At 41.2% G+C, this 17,792-nt stretch overlaps 2 protein-coding genes across 2 annotated transcripts in view; one reads left to right on the top strand and one right to left on the bottom strand.

Annotated features, from left to right (window-relative positions):
* Window positions 1-450: 450 nt before the first annotated feature.
* LOC109412946 (uncharacterized) overlaps window positions 451-17,792 on the bottom strand; it is a 72,707-nt gene continuing 55,365 nt past the window's right edge. Inside the window, exon 2 of the mRNA XM_062845603.1 lies at window positions 451-2,716. Within this exon, the coding sequence (XP_062701587.1) occupies window positions 995-2,716 (1,722 nt within the window). The 3' untranslated portion in view covers window positions 451-994. The remainder of the gene's footprint in view (window positions 2,717-17,792) is intronic.
* LOC115260661 (uncharacterized) lies at window positions 9,248-10,318 on the top strand. Its single transcript, XM_029861804.2, has one exon. It carries the CDS (start codon window positions 9,419-9,421, stop codon window positions 10,157-10,159), a length of 741 nt encoding a protein of 246 aa, XP_029717664.1. The 5' UTR covers window positions 9,248-9,418; the 3' UTR covers window positions 10,160-10,318.

Raw genomic sequence — 17,792 nt, 5'->3', positions numbered from 1 at the left:
GCGGTTCCGTCAGGTTTTGTAAATATTCCTCCACCCGCGCCCAAATGGGGGAAGCCAAACAGACAGACAGCAGTATGATTTATTACCAATCATAATTCACAAAATTCGCCCGTTGAGTCAAGCCTTGAGCACTGACTGTGCAAAAGAAGGAGCCAAAGGGGTAAAGGCACGTCAAAACGGTTGATCATAATAATTGTATCAAATCCCCGTTAAAAAAGAACCCGCCTCAGCTCAGTAGTAGGAGCAAGCGAGGATCGCAATCATTTTGATTCATGACAAAGGTATGTTGAATAAGTACAGCTCAATAAGTGAAACATTAACTCCCACGCACAGCCGGTGATATGTTCTGAGATGTGGGATAAAAACACATTGAACGGATTTAGTGGATCAAGCTACGATTTTTCGGCGTTTTGAGGATTTGTCTGTTTAGGATTTGAAACTAAGAAAAAAAGAAAAATAAAAGTCATATGTTGTTGAGCTTCTACTGCAATGAAACTGTTTATTATTTTACCGGTCTTCAATACAAGAATGTACAACTGCTTTTCGGTTTTGCATATTATCTTACTGATAATATTATCTAACATTCAGTGCGACTCACAATATGGCAAGAATAGGTTCCAAGAGAGTGATATACCATGGTGATTTGAGCAGTGGACGTGCTGTTTTCATGGATTAGCATTAGGTTTACGATTTCTATCTAATAAATTAATAGTCTACTATCACATTCAATTACACTTTTCGTTTGACGCGATCCAATTCCTATGTGTTAAATCTAGCTAAATTTAGAGAAAGTTTCGTGTTGTATTCCTATGACTACGTTCCTAAATCTTACAAATACGTTGTTGCAGAAATGTGTTTGTATGGCATCGACTTAGATTATCTTTACTCTCCCCCTTTGGGGTCCGCACTCAACCAATGCTCCTGATTTCCATCCGTTGGGAAGAGAGCTGACTTTATTTGGCAACAGTTACCTTCATACCATGTGAATCACCCTTCAAAGCGAGAGAAACTTTACTAGCGCATCATATATTAGGCGTGGGTTGATGTCGGAGTCCGCAGTATAGCGTACCCCTCGAAGGTTTCCGTCGTTGTGGCTTAGGACTCCGTACTCTCCGACAATGAAGCCATCGGATGTTTTCTCCTCGACGCGGTATTTGCGATAGTTTCGCCCTTCCACTACGTACCCCACTTTAGAGTCATCCGTTGATCCAGATACGGGCGCCAGGGTCTGCACGACGTTCGGAGTGCTCCCATTCCCGGCTCCTTGCTTTTCGACGTACGGATCTATAACCTCCGTGGGATCAGGAGTAGGTTTGTTGAGATTCTTCTTTGGAGGCTCGTGTACCTGTTTGGGTATGAACTTTCCTATCGCGTTGTGAATAGAGCTGCGTTCTTCCGCATCTGCCGGTGCGTTGAGTTCGTCGTATGGAATCTTGTCCAGGTCGTTGAATACGATTCGCTTCGGGCTGGTAGGAGGCTCTGTCGTTGTTTGCACCGGGGCAGGAGACGCTCTGGAAGGAGGATTATCATAAGCCGTTTGCCAAAAACTAGAAGGTTTAGAGTAGATCTTAGCTGGTTCAGAGTATATTTTTGCTGGTTCAGAATAGATTCTGGATGGCTCGGAGTAAAATTTTGCTGGTTCTGAATAGATTTTTGCAGGTTCCGACCATACTTTAGCCGGTTCACTATAGTTTTTCTCGGGTTCAGACCAAATCATGGGAGAACCGGGGTATAATGGTTCATTAACCATCGGTTTCAACGGTGCTTCCGTTGTATTTGAGGATGATTTTCCATTTGAGAGATATTCTTCGTCGATATCTTTCCAAGTTTTGAGCGTTGGTGCTGTTTCACCAATATAGCTATAAGAAACGGAACGAGGATGATCACTCTCAGTTTTCTTGTCGTGGTAAATAACCGTCTGACGAGATGCAAGTGGGTCCTGTTTTCTATGCATCCGTCCACGGGTTGGTTGCATATGGATCTGCTCGGAATCCAACGTCGTCATAACTCGATGGATATTACTTGACTCCACTCGTTCAGGCTCGGTTTGGTCCAGCCCTACTGATGGACCACTTTCTTCGATCATGAACTCACTTCGAAAGGAGTTCGAATGCACCGAACGATCTTCCTCATTCATTTGGAAGGCTTGACTGTTCTTCGAAGGCTCTTCGGTTTGATGACTAGCAAGGACAGTAGTTGGCACAGTACTTGTAATTGTGGCGCTGCTTGCAGTATCAGTTCCCATAGAAAGCTCTATAGTTGACATTGTGCTGTCAACCATTTCATTTTCCGTCGTACCAATGGAACTTAGACTGATCTCACTTGCAGCTACTTCCAAGTTTTCCATTCCTTCGATGGCTTCCGTTGTGGTCGTTGTTCTGGGTGTTGCCTTCCCACTCCGCGATCGAGTCCTACTCCTAAAGTCATATGATCGTGCCCCGCTACGAGTCGTGTCTTCATGAGAACTGAATAGCGCTTCAATTGGTAGAATGCTCTCCTCCTCTTCGGCACGTCCGTAGTAAAACTGACTAAACTTGCGTGACCCTCGATATGGATGAGCTGCCACTGTAGTTCGCTGAACGTCTGTACTTCGGCTAGCGTAGTTATTATTTCTACTGCTTCGAGAATCCGAATCCATTAGAATCGATAGGAACTCTTTCCCTGATAGAATATCACTTGGTGTAGGATAGCTGTAGACACTGTCAATTGTTGAAATCTGAAAAAAAGGAACGAAAAAATGCGGATGTGAATGGATTGGACCTTCGCAGTACACACGATTTAGGGTAGGGATTCATTTGCCAATGATAGGATTCAATTAGAAGCGTGCTATAAATTAATGACCGTCGATTCAATAAGCATTACCGACGAAACGAGCAGAGCAAATTCCGCAACGGCAAATTAACCATAATTTATTTTGAATCCTCATTCTTCTGCTTCCATCTATTCGAGCGCCATACAATGGCCACACCTTTGTGTAAAACGCACGATGATCGAGAAAAACAACCATCAAGCGAACTTGATCGAGTAACGAAGACGCGGAAAGGCGATCCCCGTGGAACGGATCAAGAAAGAGGCAAAAACTGACCTTTGGGCGTGGTGGTGGCGCCGTATTGCGAACGTTCCGTACGTAGCACTTATGTAAAACAGGGTCCTTTGAAACCATGCGCGTTGGAGTAGACCAGCACTCGATTAGTTCAATGCTCTTTCGTGAGGGCACTTTTAATCCTTTCATCGTATGTATGTCTTGAGAACGGCGGCTTTGTCACAATTTGAAAAAAATAATAGTTTGTCTGAAAATCACATTTTTCCCACCATTATTTCCTGTGACTGATTGTGTAAACTTCTGTTTGTGAACTCGATTTAAGGCTGACATAAATCTGTTCCTACACGCACCACACGTTTCGTGTGCTATATGAACCTATATCTATCAATCGACAGACAAACGGCACGCAAACCGCCACTCTAATTAAAGCCTAAACTGCTCGATTAATCTTAATTCGGCAGGCAGTATAGACATGTCGTGGTACATATAAATCCACACGGCTAAAAGGCATCGTGAGAGCACGCTTTAGAAATGGGCGTTTCCTAGGATTAGCATTTGCTACGGCGGTGGTAAGATCGGCAGGTAACCGGTACCGGTACGGGCGTGATTACCTATGCTGACAACCAGTGTACAAGCCGGCCCAACACGCTAGATAGGTACACCTTTTCACTGTCCTCCGTACAGGTATGTGAATTTAACAGCCAGAAGTGGTGGGAATATATTTATGATGAAAAGGTTTACAGTACTTTTGAGAAACAAATTGATATCCGGTTCTGTAATGAATCAAATCTGTGTGACATGTGTTAGAAACGGTTTATATCAACTAACTACTTGATATTTCAATATTTCATTAGCATAATTAAAATCCAATTTTCAAGTATGATTTTTGATCTATTACTCTGCATAATTAATCATTACATTAAATTTCAATAATAGAACCGATTAAATATCTGCTTCCATAAGACTTCGTTGCCGAAAGAATTTTTATCCGCCATCGGCGGATACCGTCTTTTCCGCCTGTTTTGTTTTTCTTGAGCTGGTAGCAAATGGAGAATAATGTTAGTGCTCTCTACATAATAGTTGATTCTTTTTGGATGTTCGAAGAAGTCATACTTCCACCTTTCAAACCCCGATTGGACCCCCTGGACAATTTGTAATACAGGCCCCATTGAAGTCATTAGCCTCGTCTCGGCAACTCCTCTTCCGATCTTCTTATCAGATAACCAAACCCGGAGTAAACTTTGGTCGTAGCATGGAAGGGCGGGGGGGGGGGGGGGGAGAGTTCGCATTGGCACCTCACGGATTCGCATTGGCATTGTGATAGATACCCTCAAAGCAGGCATTCTTGCTTGCCCATATCTCGGTCTTCAGAATGCCTTTAGCGACGGCGAACACCACCCACCGTTCGTTTTGTTCTTCCTCAGTTCACCAGTTAGCCGGTGGTCTCCAATTTCTAGGGTGGACTTGCCTAGGCATGGTCGCATCGCATGTACGCGAGAGTACCGCTACCAGCTCGTATCCGCTTAAACCGAATAGGTTTCGCTCACGGCGGAGTGCATTCCCAAATACCTCGTCGTTGAAGTATGAGGTCTTCCACCTGCGAGGGCTTGGCCTTATCGCTACTGTATACGCAACCGTATGTCGCAACTACATACACGCAGAATCTCTAAGCAGCAATGCCGGGCGATGGTGTACTCAATGTGGCCTCTCTGGAGGACTACTAAACTATGCAGTCTAGAGCACTACCGGGTACATGGAACGGAGTCCACAGAATCATTATTTCGACTTGGAGTGCAGAGTGGTTTTCAATAAGACGAATGCAGCGCGGGTGGTAATGTTGCAGCGGAACCCGAAAGAATGTGGCGCAATACAAACAAAAGTGGAAGTCTGTTTCTGGAGAAGAACGCCGCCTGGAAGAAGCGTATTGCGATCAAATGAAATTGCAGTGTCATTCTCAAGCTACACACAAGCTCTACCGAAAGGTCAACACAACCCACAAAGCCATCGTGTCGCTTCAATCATGGCAACCAAGGAAACAACTGATCATTGCATCAGAGTACGGCATAAAGCTTACAAGGCAGACTAGTAACCTATGTAAACATTAATTTTGGATATAAACATGTGACCTAGCATGTGACGTTGTTCTTATCGCTTTAAAGGCTGTTTGCAGATCAGAAGAAATTTCTCGGCCTATCTAGATGCATGCGAAATTCCTTGCCTGATTCGTTCCAGAAACCGTTTTTCTGCAATCGCAGTACGCAGTTGCGAAGAAATAACAGTTCCAATGGCAGTCACCGTACAAAATTCCTGCTGGGAATCACTTTAGAAGTTTGTTGAGCGATTTCTTTCGAACACAAAACTGGGCTTTAAGTTGATCAAATTGGTGTGGAGTACTAGATCACTGTGTTCACGCCTATAAACGGTTTGAATTACGTCATCAAAACACTGTCAGATTTCCGGAATGTTTGTGCATCAGAGATTGGACCGATACAACTTTCACACTGGCTCAAAATCAATCAACTGTTTGCACCAGTTGATAGACAGGATCAGTGAAACCGAACAGTTACCGGAGGAGTTAAAGGAAAGATCCGGTCGACAACGGTCAAATATCCCAGGAAGATTGTCTAGAATAATTCCTCTAGGAATTCCTGAAGGAATCCCAATAGCAATTTCTAGAGAAATTCAAGAAGAGATTGTTGGTGGAATCTCTGCAATTACTTGTGGAACCCCTTCAGGACTTCCTGAAGGAATCCTCAGAGAAGTTTATTGAAAAATATCTCAATGAGCCCATAAAGGGTATACTGAGGGATACTTGAGAAATCCCTGAAAGAAGCGATAGGGATATTCCTAGAGGAATTCTTGGAGGAGTCCCAAAATGAACAGCAGGAACAAATATTTTGGATATTTCAAAAATGGCTCAGAATGATGTATCTTAAAAAACCACGAAATTTGAGGTGTCGGTTGGCGGTATTTGTTTACTTTCGAAATTATGATCCGGGAACCACTGGAACCGGTTTCCCGGGAAATCCGTGTATCGGGTCCCAAATGGCCAGAAGTATTTCAGACAACGTTAAACTAGCACAGAATGGTGTATTACAAAAACCGCGATGTTTGATATACCACATGACAATATTGAATTATTCTTAAAATTTGGAACTGGATTTCAGAAAATCGGTAAACTAATTCCAAAATTCCCAAATGTATTCTAAGTGACCATTCATCGTGATAATAGGCTATAGCTTTCAAAATCGTGAAGTTTGATGTGTCATGATGGTGTATGTCATCTTCGAAAAATGGACCCCGGAAGCACCGAAACCGATATCCGTGAAATCCACATATCAGTTCCAAAATGGCCAGAAGTTTTTCAGATAACACAAAAACAGCTCAAAATGATGCATCTTGAAAAAAATCATGAAGTTTGAGGTGTCGCATGATAGTATTGAAACATATTCAAAATTTGACCCCGGAACATCCGTAAAACTGATTCCAACGCAGTTAGTGACCGAGATGAACTTTTAGGCATAGTTTTCTATCATTCCAGTTCACTTGGATTTGTTAACTAGATTGTTCTTATATCGAAAACTGTGGATGATCTTCTTAAAGAATTTTCGGAGATAATTGTGAAAAAAATCCTGGAGGACTTCTCTAAACTTATCTTAAGGTATTCCTACAGAAATTCTTCAAGTAATTCAAAAAATGTTCAGGTAATTCTGGGAAAAATCTGGGAAAAAATTCATCGAGAAATTCCTAGAAGAATTCCTGCAGGTATGCATGGAGTTAACCGTGTAGGAATCGCTGGAGGAATTTCTGAAAGTATACCTGAAGCAATCCCTGGATGAATTCCTGGAGGAATCCTTAGAGCAATAAAAGGAAATCTCAGAGAAATTTCTAGAGAAATCGCTTGAAGAATCCTGGGAGGAATTCCTAGACAAATTCTGAAGAAATCCTTAGAGGAATTTTTGGACGAATTCCTGGAGGAATTTCTAGAGGAAATTTTGGAGAAATTCCTGAATAAATTCTTGAAAAAATCCCTGAAGCAATTCCTAGACGAATCCCTGAAAGAAATCCTGGAGGAACTTCTGGACAAATTCCTGGTCGAATCCCTGGAGAATTTCCTGAACGAATGCCCAAAAATATATCTAGAGAAATCTTTGGATGGATTCCCTACAGGAATTCCAGGAGAAATTCCTGGATGACTTACTGCAGAATTTTCTGGATAAGTTCCTGGAGAAAACCCTGAGACACATCCTAAAGGAATCCCTGGATGAATTTCTGGAGGATTCTTTAGAAGAATTCTGGGAGGAATCCTTGAAGAAACTTGGGAAGAAACCTATTGGGAAATTCCGGAGGAATCTTTCGAGAAATTTCCGGAGAAGTTCTTGGAAGATTCCCACGAGATTTCTTGATAAATTTCTAAAGAAATTCCTGGATGAATCCATGGAGGAAACTCTGTAGTTTCCTTTTGCAGAAATTCCTGAAGGACTTACTGCAGAAATTCCTGTAGCAAACCCTGGGAGAAATTCTGATGAATACCTGGAGGATTTCCCAGAGGAATTGTGAAAGGAATCCCTGGAGAAATTTGTGAAGAAATCTTTAGAGAAATTCCGGGAGGAATCTTTAGAGACCTTTCTGGGAAAAATCTTTGAAAAATCCCTGGGGAATTCTTAGAAAAATCGCTGGAGGAATTTCTGTTAGAACCTCAGGAGGAATATCTGGAGGACTGCTGGACAAATTGCTGGAGGAATTCCACGAGGAATTCCTGGAGAAATCATTAGAGGATTTCTTGTGGTACTTTCGTTGAACTATCCCTTGAAGAATTCCTGGAGGAATCTCTGAATGAAATTCTGGAGCAAACTCTAGAGGAATTCAGGATAAATTTCTGAATAATTTCCTAGAAAATTTTCTAGAGAATTGGCAGAGGAATTTTTGGATAAATTACTGGAGGAATTCTTGGAGGAATTTCTGGAATAATCTTTAGGAGAATCCCTGAAGGAATTCCTGTTAAATTATTGGAGGAATTTCGGGTGCATTTTGTGGAGGAATCTATGAAATAATTCCTGCAGGAATCTGTGAAGTAATTTTTGGAGGAATCCATGGAGGAGTAATTGGATAAATTACTGGAGAAAGCCCTTGAAAAATATCCGGCTGAATCTCTGGAGAAATTCCTCCAGGAACTACGGAAGAAAATCTTGATAAAATTTCTGGAGGAATCCCTTTAGGATTTTCTAGAAAAATCCTGAAGAAATTCATGGGTTAATTCCTGAAAGTGTTCTTGGTGGAATTCCTGGTGTTATTCCTGGAGGAGCCCCTGGGGAAATGCCTTGATGAAATCCTGGAGCAATACCTGGATTAATTCCTGGATAAATACCGGTAGCATTCTCTGGAGGATTTCCTGGGGGATTCATGAAGAAATTCTTGAATGTATATTCCTAGAGGAATTCATGCAGGAGTCTCTGGAATAATGTCTGTGTAAACTCCGAGAGGAGGATTTATTGGAGAAATTCCTAGAGAAATTTTTGAAGAAATTGTGAAAAGAAGTCCAAGATCAATTTCTGGAGGAATTTCTGCAGGAATTCCTGATGGAATTCTCAATTCCTGGAGAAGTCCCTGAATGAAATCCTGGATAAATACTTGGATAAATCCTTGGAGAAATCCCTGGAAATTCCTGGAGACTTGACTGTAAGAATTCCTGGAGGAATCTCCAGAGGAACTCCTGGAGTAATCCCTGGAGGAATCCGTAGAGAAATCCCTGGTGGAATTTTTGGAGGATTTTCTTGAAAAATCACTAAAGAACCTAGAGGACTCCCTGGTGTTCCTTGAGGTAACTTCAGAGGTATTCTTTGAGGTATCTTTATGGGAGCATCTGAGAATCTCTGGAGGAATTCCTAAAGGAATCCTTGAGAAATCTCCACAAGAACTCCTGATGGAATGCCTGCATTAATTTCATGAGGAATCCCTGGAGGAACTTCTGGAGGATTTTCTTCAAGAAACACTGGAGAATCTCTAGAGGAATCTCAGAAAGAATTCCTTGAGGTATCTCTAGTGGAACATCTGGAGGGATTTCCGGAGGAATTCTTAGAGGAATCTCTAGCGGGAATTCCGAACAATTCCTTGAGGGATTTCTAGAGACAACCCTTGAAGTATTCTTAGTGGAGTCTCAGTGAGAAATTTAAGGATCAATATCTGAGGGATTCCAGAAGAAGTTTCTGGAGGAAGTTTTGAAGAAATAGCTTAAATCCTGAAGGAATCCCAAAAAGAGTGCATAGAGAAACTCTTAGAGGAGTTCCTGAAGGAATCCTTGGAGGGATTTCGCAATTCATATCCGCTACCGTTGTGACGAAAAAAGTGTAATTAATTTGTTCAACAAATCTCGCTATGGAATGCAAAAAATGCCTTCTTCCAGTGGTAACAAAAGACCAACCGTACATATATTGCAATGCATTGTGTGCCGCAATTTACCATGCCGCTTGTGTTGGATTAAACACTGCCGAGCTCGCTGCCGTGTCGCCTCCGAACAAGAATAGCTGTTGGATGTGCGATGTGTGTTTGGTTGAATTCGTACAGTGGAGAAAAGAACATAGTGAGAAAATGAATGAACCGATCGCCGCTACCGTTCCGGAGCCAACGTACGTACTACAACGTGACGTAGATGAACTGAAAGCTAAAGTTGCATCTATTTTGTCGGTGATTACGTCGCATGAGAACAATCACTCGGATACCAGGATATGCCATTCAACACCGAACTCATCGCGGCAGAAGGAAGAAGGAACAAGTGAAATATCAAACGCATTTGATACTGCGAGTCGGTTACCTGATTCGATTTGCGACGACGAGAACTTCGATTTGTTGCTGACTAACATCGATGGAAGCGTATCGGAGGAAGATGTGCATCTCATGGTTTCCCGCTGCTTGGGCACTTTTGAAAATGAACGCATTAACGTTAGAAAATTAGTTCCACGATGGGTTGATTGCAGTGCACTTGACTATGTTTCTTTCAAAATAGTATTAAATCGTAAATGGAAATCTGCCGCAATGATGTCATCTACTTGGCCTAAAAACATTAGATTTCGAGAGTTTAAAAAATTGAGATGCCCGTGGAAACCCGATGTTTTGTAATTTGTTTCTATATTGTGAATTACGTGATTTCAGAGGGATTAAAATGTTTTATTTTGATGTAATGTTTTTCTAATGTGCTCTGTTATGTTATCTGTTTGCACTGTTTAGTTTAGAAATGATACACGTTGTCTGATAAAATTGTAGTTAGTGTATGAACCTTCATTGTATTTCTGTTTTTGTTACGGAAATTCGTCGTAGTTGTCAAATGCTTTTGTAGCTTAGTTTTAGGTACACATCATTGGGGCATACACAAGCCTGTTGATGTAAATGGTAAATAAATAAATAAATAAATAAATAATGAATGCCAAAAGGAATTCCTAAGAAAACCTCTTAACAGGAGAGCTTTCTTAGTGAATTCCTGGAGGAATTTCTTTAGGAATGTATAAAGTACAGGGGATAGACAAAATGATCGGGACGGGCAAGATTTTTAATTAAAAAAAAAGGTTCAACTAGTTGTTACTTTTCGAAAAGCGCATCAAATATTCTCACATTTTCACTGTAAGTTGTTCAACTACTTGTGTATCAGTAGTCAAAATTTGAAAAAGATGGGGCTATTCTGCACGAAGTTATGAAAATTCTAGAAAAAGCTATAAGTATCCGATAGCCAACTTTGAGTTGTATCTTCGGATTCAATGAACCAAATGCAATGAAATTTTGACCATTTATGACTTGTATGATAAGCTCTGGAAAACGTTTGAATTAACTTGAAATATTTAACAAGAGAAAAAGTTATAGCGATTTAAATTATTTTATAACTTTTTAGTAAATTGGTCTATTTTAATAGGCAACCCATTACTTTTTTAATTTATTACTGACAATTTTGTTATTTTCCTTCAAAACATATTTATAGTCAAATCAATTAGAGGGAATTTTTGTGAACTTTAATTAGCATCTTGAATTTTGAAACGATGTTGAAATTTTGAATAATTTGGTGTTTTATTAGAAAATTAATCTAATCGTTATAGTTTTCTTCCGTGTAAAGAATTTTAAGTTAAGTCAAAAGTTTTTTTTATAGCTCATTACATAAGTCATAAATGGTCAAAATTTCATTGCGTTCGGTTCATTGAATCCTGAGATATAACAGCTCAAAGTTGGCTATCGGCTATTTAAAGTTTTTTCTACAATCCTTATAACTTCGTACAGAATAGCACGATCTTTTCCAAATTTTGACCACACAGCTAGTTGAACTACTTACAGTGAAAATTTGAGAAGATTTGATGCACTTTTCAAAAAGTTACAACTAGTTGAACATTTTTTGGAAATTCAAAATTTTGCCTGTCCCGATCATTTTGTCTAACCCCTGTACATCGAACGAATTCAGATAAAAATATTGAAGGCAACTCTAGTGGAATTCTGGCAAGAATATATGGAGAAATCCCTGAAGAAATCGCTGAATGAATACCTGTAGAAATACCTTAAAGGATCTCTGGAAAAATTATCGAATGAAATCGTGAAAACAGCACTGAAACAATCACTAGAGGAACCTCGCAAGATATCTCAGGACAAATCCCCAAAAAAATGTCTGGTGAAATCACTCGATGCATTCTTGAATGAATCTCTGGAGAAATCCATGATGGAATCACAACACTTGGGAAATAATCCTGGAGAAATTGCTCATACTCATATAGTTTACGAAACTAGGAACAAACCTAAAAAAGCCGTTTTGATTCCTCAAAACTGCAATTTCGGCGTGGCATATTCACATATGGGAGACCATGCCGCATAGAAGTCATCTTAAGTCAGCCCTCCCTGGGCCCCCTCCAGAAAAAATCCTACGTGTGCTTTTTGCAGTTCAGAAGGATTTTCTCAGCTTATCTTGATGCATGGGAAATTCGCTGAAGAAACCGTGTTTTTTTTTTCGATTGCAGCACGCAGTTGCGAAAAATGACAATTCAAATTGCAGTCATCGTAAAAAGTTTCTGGCAGAAATCGCTCAAAAAGTTTCTTGAACGATTCCTTTCTAACACAAACTAGGGTTATCATGCAGGATTCATCAAAAGTCTATTTCATTTGTTTTAGTTTGCACTACGTTCGATGTGGACCACTTTTAGCAACGCACGGTGGAAAATCAATATGTTTTTGAAGTCCCTAAACCCAAAATAGAAACCACTGTTGGGAAGGCGGGGTGCTAACCTAAAATAGTACCCGAAAAGGAGTAGTATAATAGGGATAGCGATGAGAACTCCCGTGGCGATGCTCTAACTGCGGCATACCAAAGTCAGGTATCGTACCAAGACAAGGACTTGGTCGGTTATCCTGGTCGCGGAAATAACCTGTTTTGGTATTATGTAGGTATTGAGGTGTCCACAAAAAAAATACCTCAATGAGTTATTGGTTTGGTATTGAGGACTGCATGAGGTATTATGCAATTATGAGAAATGCACCGTTTTTATGTGAAAATCGTCGGTTATTATTGAGGTATTATAATACCTGATGTCATTATTCACGTGGTATTCCTAGAATACACACCAGTTATTATTTTATTTATTTTATTTATTTTACCTCTTATGCAGGGCTACTTACCACCTCATTCAGGTTGTAGGTATTGGGTTCTGCATACCTGAGTTTGGTATTCTGCAGCTATTTTCTCCTGCTCAGGAGGCAAAGGAGTGAAGCAAGGCTGTCCGCTGTGCCCGCGTCTTTTCACCATCATAATGCATTACGTCCTTTGCAAGATGAAGCAAAAATTCCCAGAGATTTCATTAGGAATAGAATGTTTTTTTTTTTTCATACTTCCAATCACATTAGCGTATGCAGATGACATACTTATTATCTGTCATGACCTAAAGTTGCTGAATTAGCTTTACACTAAATCAGTTGTTTGGAGGGGCTTTCGACTGATGTATCTGGACAGCTGGGATGATTTTCGGCGTGGCAGTCACAATTGCAATCAAACGATCAGATATTCTCCTTCATCCGACGTTTCGATGTGTATTATATCTTCTTCAGCGAATTAGAAGTGTTAATCGCGTTCGTTTTGAAAGCCTTTGTGGAAGCATAATCCGTCCGAAAAACTATTTAAAAAAAAACGTTGGAATCGACTTCTTGAACACTAGTTTTTGCCGAATTCGGTTCGCACTTCTAACTACACTACTAACGGTCAATTTGTTTAAGCTTAAACATTAGTTCATTGGGAATAAGAGCTAAAAGCTTGGCTTAAAGTACAAGAATAATAACTAACTTTGCTGCGGAAAATAACTAAATAATAACTTAATTTGTTATTTTAAGAACAAACCGTCCTTTCCAATAGCAGGAGCGAATAACTGGCACATAACTCGGGCAGACCTGGCCCAGGTATCATACCAAAATTAGGTATTGGTCAGATATTCGTGTTCGAAAATACCTTATTTTGGTATTAAAAAGGTATTCAAAGTTGGCCTTAGAATAACTTAGGTAGGTATTGAATACCCAGTCAACACACGATTGCATATGATGTTGGGTAGGATGCTAAAGTGGAGACGATACGCACACTTTACACGCGGTTAAATGGGAGCAGGTACGCATATGGCCTCCACTTTAGCATCCTATTGTACATCGTATAAGGCTTTGTGTTGACTGGGTACTGTTTGAGGTATAATTTTAAAATAGATTTAGTCGAATTCCTGCAAGTTTGTACGAAAAATCGTGAATTCTCATTTAGGTATTGCAATATCAGATGGAATTATTGGAAAGATATTTGTGGAACCAAACTTCGTTCTATGGACAAAAAAAACAAACTGAATAGACGATTCCAAAGGATATTTTGTTTCTTGTTTTCTAGAGAACGAAGAACTACCGTTCTTTTTAAACGAACGACAGTTCAGTCATTTTTTCCTAAGTTCTTCCACTATTCTCATACGTTTTAAGACGATTCTCGTAACTTTTTCTGCGCTTTCTGTTAGTGTGGTGGGGTGTGTGGGGGAAGTTCAGAAGGCCTTGAATCGACAGAAGCATGTTTGTTTACAAAATGTTGCTGCGGCCTTTTCAATTGTTGGTCTTGAATTGAACCGTGCAAAAATCAAGCAAATTGGTTCATATTAGTTGCTTCATGGTGTTTCAACGAACTAATATCCGTCTTGTTAAATTTAGTTAGCCGTATTATTTCCTACTCACGCGTACAAGTGATCAGCAGTGTCTCAGAGAATGCTCTCAATAATACAACCAACCCACTTTCATTCATAGATTTTTAATGCAGGTACCGCTTGAACCACCGACCGACCGTTGCCAGATGTGAATGATCGAAACCGTAAGTCACGCTTCTCAATGTTGTGGGTGGTGGCTGTGTACGAATCCTACCAAAGCTGAGCCTATTTGCGATCACTCTATAAATTGCACGCTTCGGTTGGGCCAAAGCGAAGTCAATGGTAACCAGTAAGTACACACATGGATAAGGGCGGGGTAATGGCAAAATACGATCCAGTTCTGTGCATGAATCCGCTGCATGTTTTGTTCTAATGGTTTTATTTCAGGAAACTAATAATTACAAGTCACCTCCGTTCGGAGCTCATTGCATGTTCTGTGGTGTTGTGTGAAGCCACTTTCAAAGTGGCGAATGGTATAAAGAATGAAGGTGTAAACATCAGAACGAGGTACACGAGCGCGGTGTTGTCGGAACGCCTCTGTGCCACTATTATGCGAGGCAAAGTGGTGCGATAAGATCGGAATTCATAACTCTGACCCGTGCGAATTCCGGCTAATGGTATGAACCTGACATTGGAACTGAAAGATGAGGTCTACCGGTTAATTTGGATGGAATGTAATTTCTATCCGGGAAGCACGCCGCGCCGCAATCATCCATCTGGATTTAAATTTGCCTAATGGGAAGTTAATAGTTGTCATATTTCATTCTGCGATCCTGTGCAGTTCCTTATGTTTGTTTGTGTGTAGAAAATTCTATCTGGTTTGCCACTAAACGAAAATGCTATGAATATATTGCCTTTAGTAGCTGTTGCTTTTTACGAACAATTATGAAACGTTTAGTTTTCATATAAAGAATCTTTTCCGAATTTAATATCACAAATCGTTTGACTCAGTACCAGGAAGTATGCTTACCGTTTTCTCACTGTACTACTGAACGTTGAAATGAAGCATAATTTAAATTACTTTTACGGATTAGACATCTCCTAATGGGATCTGTCAAATTGAATTACATTGATTTCTTCGAAAGGTGTTGTTGTTTGAAACCTCAAACGAACCGTTAAATTGCCGCTGATATCGTTGATTAACGACCGCATTCCAGCGGTTATAGATCTGCAAATCATCAAACTCATTGCTGTGAAGTCCACCGGAGGAACTCATCACGATCGGTCGAATTGGAATTTCTATCCTTTGTCCACAGTTTCACGAAAGGCTATATACCTACCCAACAACCCACAGCCAACAATATTCAAACCACGCAAAGGTGGAAGCACGCCATCTCGCTAGCGAATTCTTGCTGAGGGCAATGTCGACCAACCGAGAATCGGTTCGGCGATGCGTCAAGAAAACGGCATTGAACGGCCTTGGAAGGCCGTGAAATTAACTGCGCTCTTCTTTTCTGCGATTCGCTCGGTTAAACGCGCATCAGCTGCTGCTCCGGTTGGGTTGATTGGTTAGGTAAAGGAACGAAGGTAGGCAAAGGCAGGGCAGTGTAGTGCAGTGCAGGCAGGGCATTGGCTGGCCACCGGCTGCTGATGATGCCCGCGGATCACATTCGTGTCAGTTCAGTACCTACACCGTTCTGTGTTCCGAATGCCCACATGCGATTTTGTGTTTCGTTTATTTTATTGCCTGTCACTTTGTCAGAGCTCGAGCAGAGATCTTCCTCTGCTTATTTGTTTATATACTGTGAGGTGGTTGGCAACAGAGTTGTAATGACTGAAGTCAACGGCGAGGCAGATGTTACAAGTAAAAAATAAAGATGCAATTGCCTTTATGGCTCGATGTTGGTACACAGATCACATTTTAACCTTAAAGTTGTACATATGGTAGTCTTGTTTCCCACAGTATGACGTAACAACGAATACATAAGCGTTTAAATAAATATTTATGCAATCAAGCATTTAGAGTAAACAAGGTATTGTTTTCATCGTTGCAATTGAATTGAAATAAGCGTAAATAGAACTAGAGGACAATAGTCATACAAATATTGTGCCATGGATATCTTGACATCCTACCAAGACAAATCTGCCGTGTACCTTTTTTGGGCATCCAAAATGCATTGAAATTTCACTAAAGTAGTGATGGAGATTATATCTTGTTACCTTGTTGGCTACATAGCAACTATACTTCGGTGCCTAGCGTACAGTAGGTCTAGCTGGAAGCCTGGGATTCATTCCTAAGCAATCCATATCCACCACACATCACTGTGTACTTACCACCTTAAGTGGTAGCGACGGCATTCTATCATCTTAGTAAGGTCGGGTGACACTGACTTGAAATGGCGGATGGGCTAATGTTGGCGCTGTCTTCCGTCCTATAAAACCATGGCGTGCCCTTAAAGTACGTTCCTGACCTGTGCCAAGCTTAGGCAACAAATTGGGTAGAAGTAGATTCAGTAGATGATTAGCGCTGGTCCTACTCTGAGCTCAGACCCCATAAAGGCCTATGCCAACCCTCGGGTGGCCTCCTTGCTTGCATAGATAACCACCAGGATCATTGGCAACTACTTCATTTGCAGTAAGGGATAGCGGCTCTAAAGGGGACCCAACAGGAATGACTGCCAAATCCATACCCAAGTAACACACATGTTATATAAAAGTTACGACAGCGCAAGTTTTGGTTGTATAGAAGTTTATTTTACGTTATTTCAACAAACTCCATTATAACATGTGTGTTGCTTGGGTAACCCATGTAGTGGAGAGGCACAGGGAACGGCGCGGCGTTGAACCCGTTCGCGCTAGGAGACTGGCGAGATCGCCATTACGAGTATCTGGTGTACCCGCTATCGAGCAGGTAACAGGTTCAACAAGAGGAGCACAAGCTAGAGGAGGAGCTAAAGCTCCACAATTCGCTAGCTTTAGCCAAAAAGGAGTACGATGTCCTGGTTGAAGGGCGGAGTACGGGTGATGCGGTCGTTTTCGGTTCCGCCTACCAGCATGTACTTTGTTTTTGAGGCATTCATCGCCAGTCCGACCTTTGCTGCTTCGCGTTTCAGGCGGGTGTACAGCTCTGCCACCGTTCCAAATGTTCTGTCAATAATGTCCATGTCGTCCGCAAAGCACACAAATTGACCGGATTTTGTTAAAATCGTTCCCCGGCTGTTGAGCCCGGCTCGTCGCATCACACCTTCCAGAGCGATATTGAAGAGTAGGCATGAGAGTCCATCCCCTTGTCACAGTCCCCGGCGAGATTCGAATGAACTAGATAGTTCACCCGAAACCCTTACGCAGTTTTGCACACCGTCCATCGTTGCTTTAATCAGTCTAGTCAGCTTCCCAGGAAAGCCGTTTTCGTCCATGATTCTCCATAGCTCTGCGCGGTCGATACTGTCGTATGCCGCTTTGAAGTCGATGAACAGGTGATGCGTTGGGACCTGGTATTCACGGCATTTCTGGAGGATTTGCCGTACGGTAACGATCTGGTCCGTTGTCGAACGGCCGTCGACTTCCCAACAACTCATTTGTTTCAGGTGACAGACGACGGAAGATGATTTGGGATAGCACTTTGTAGCAGG

This window comes from Aedes albopictus, chromosome 1 (genome assembly GCF_035046485.1).
Source record: "Aedes albopictus strain Foshan chromosome 1, AalbF5, whole genome shotgun sequence".
Classification (NCBI taxonomy): domain Eukaryota; kingdom Metazoa; phylum Arthropoda; class Insecta; order Diptera; family Culicidae; genus Aedes; species Aedes albopictus.
Note: the sequence above shows the minus strand (reverse complement) of the source record. Positions and strands in the feature narration are given on the sequence as shown.

Excerpts from the sequence above, each read along its gene's own strand:
- LOC115260661 (XM_029861804.2), top strand. The coding sequence starts at position 9,419 with ATGGAATGCAAAAAATGCCTTCTTCCAGTGGTAACAAAAGACCAACCG.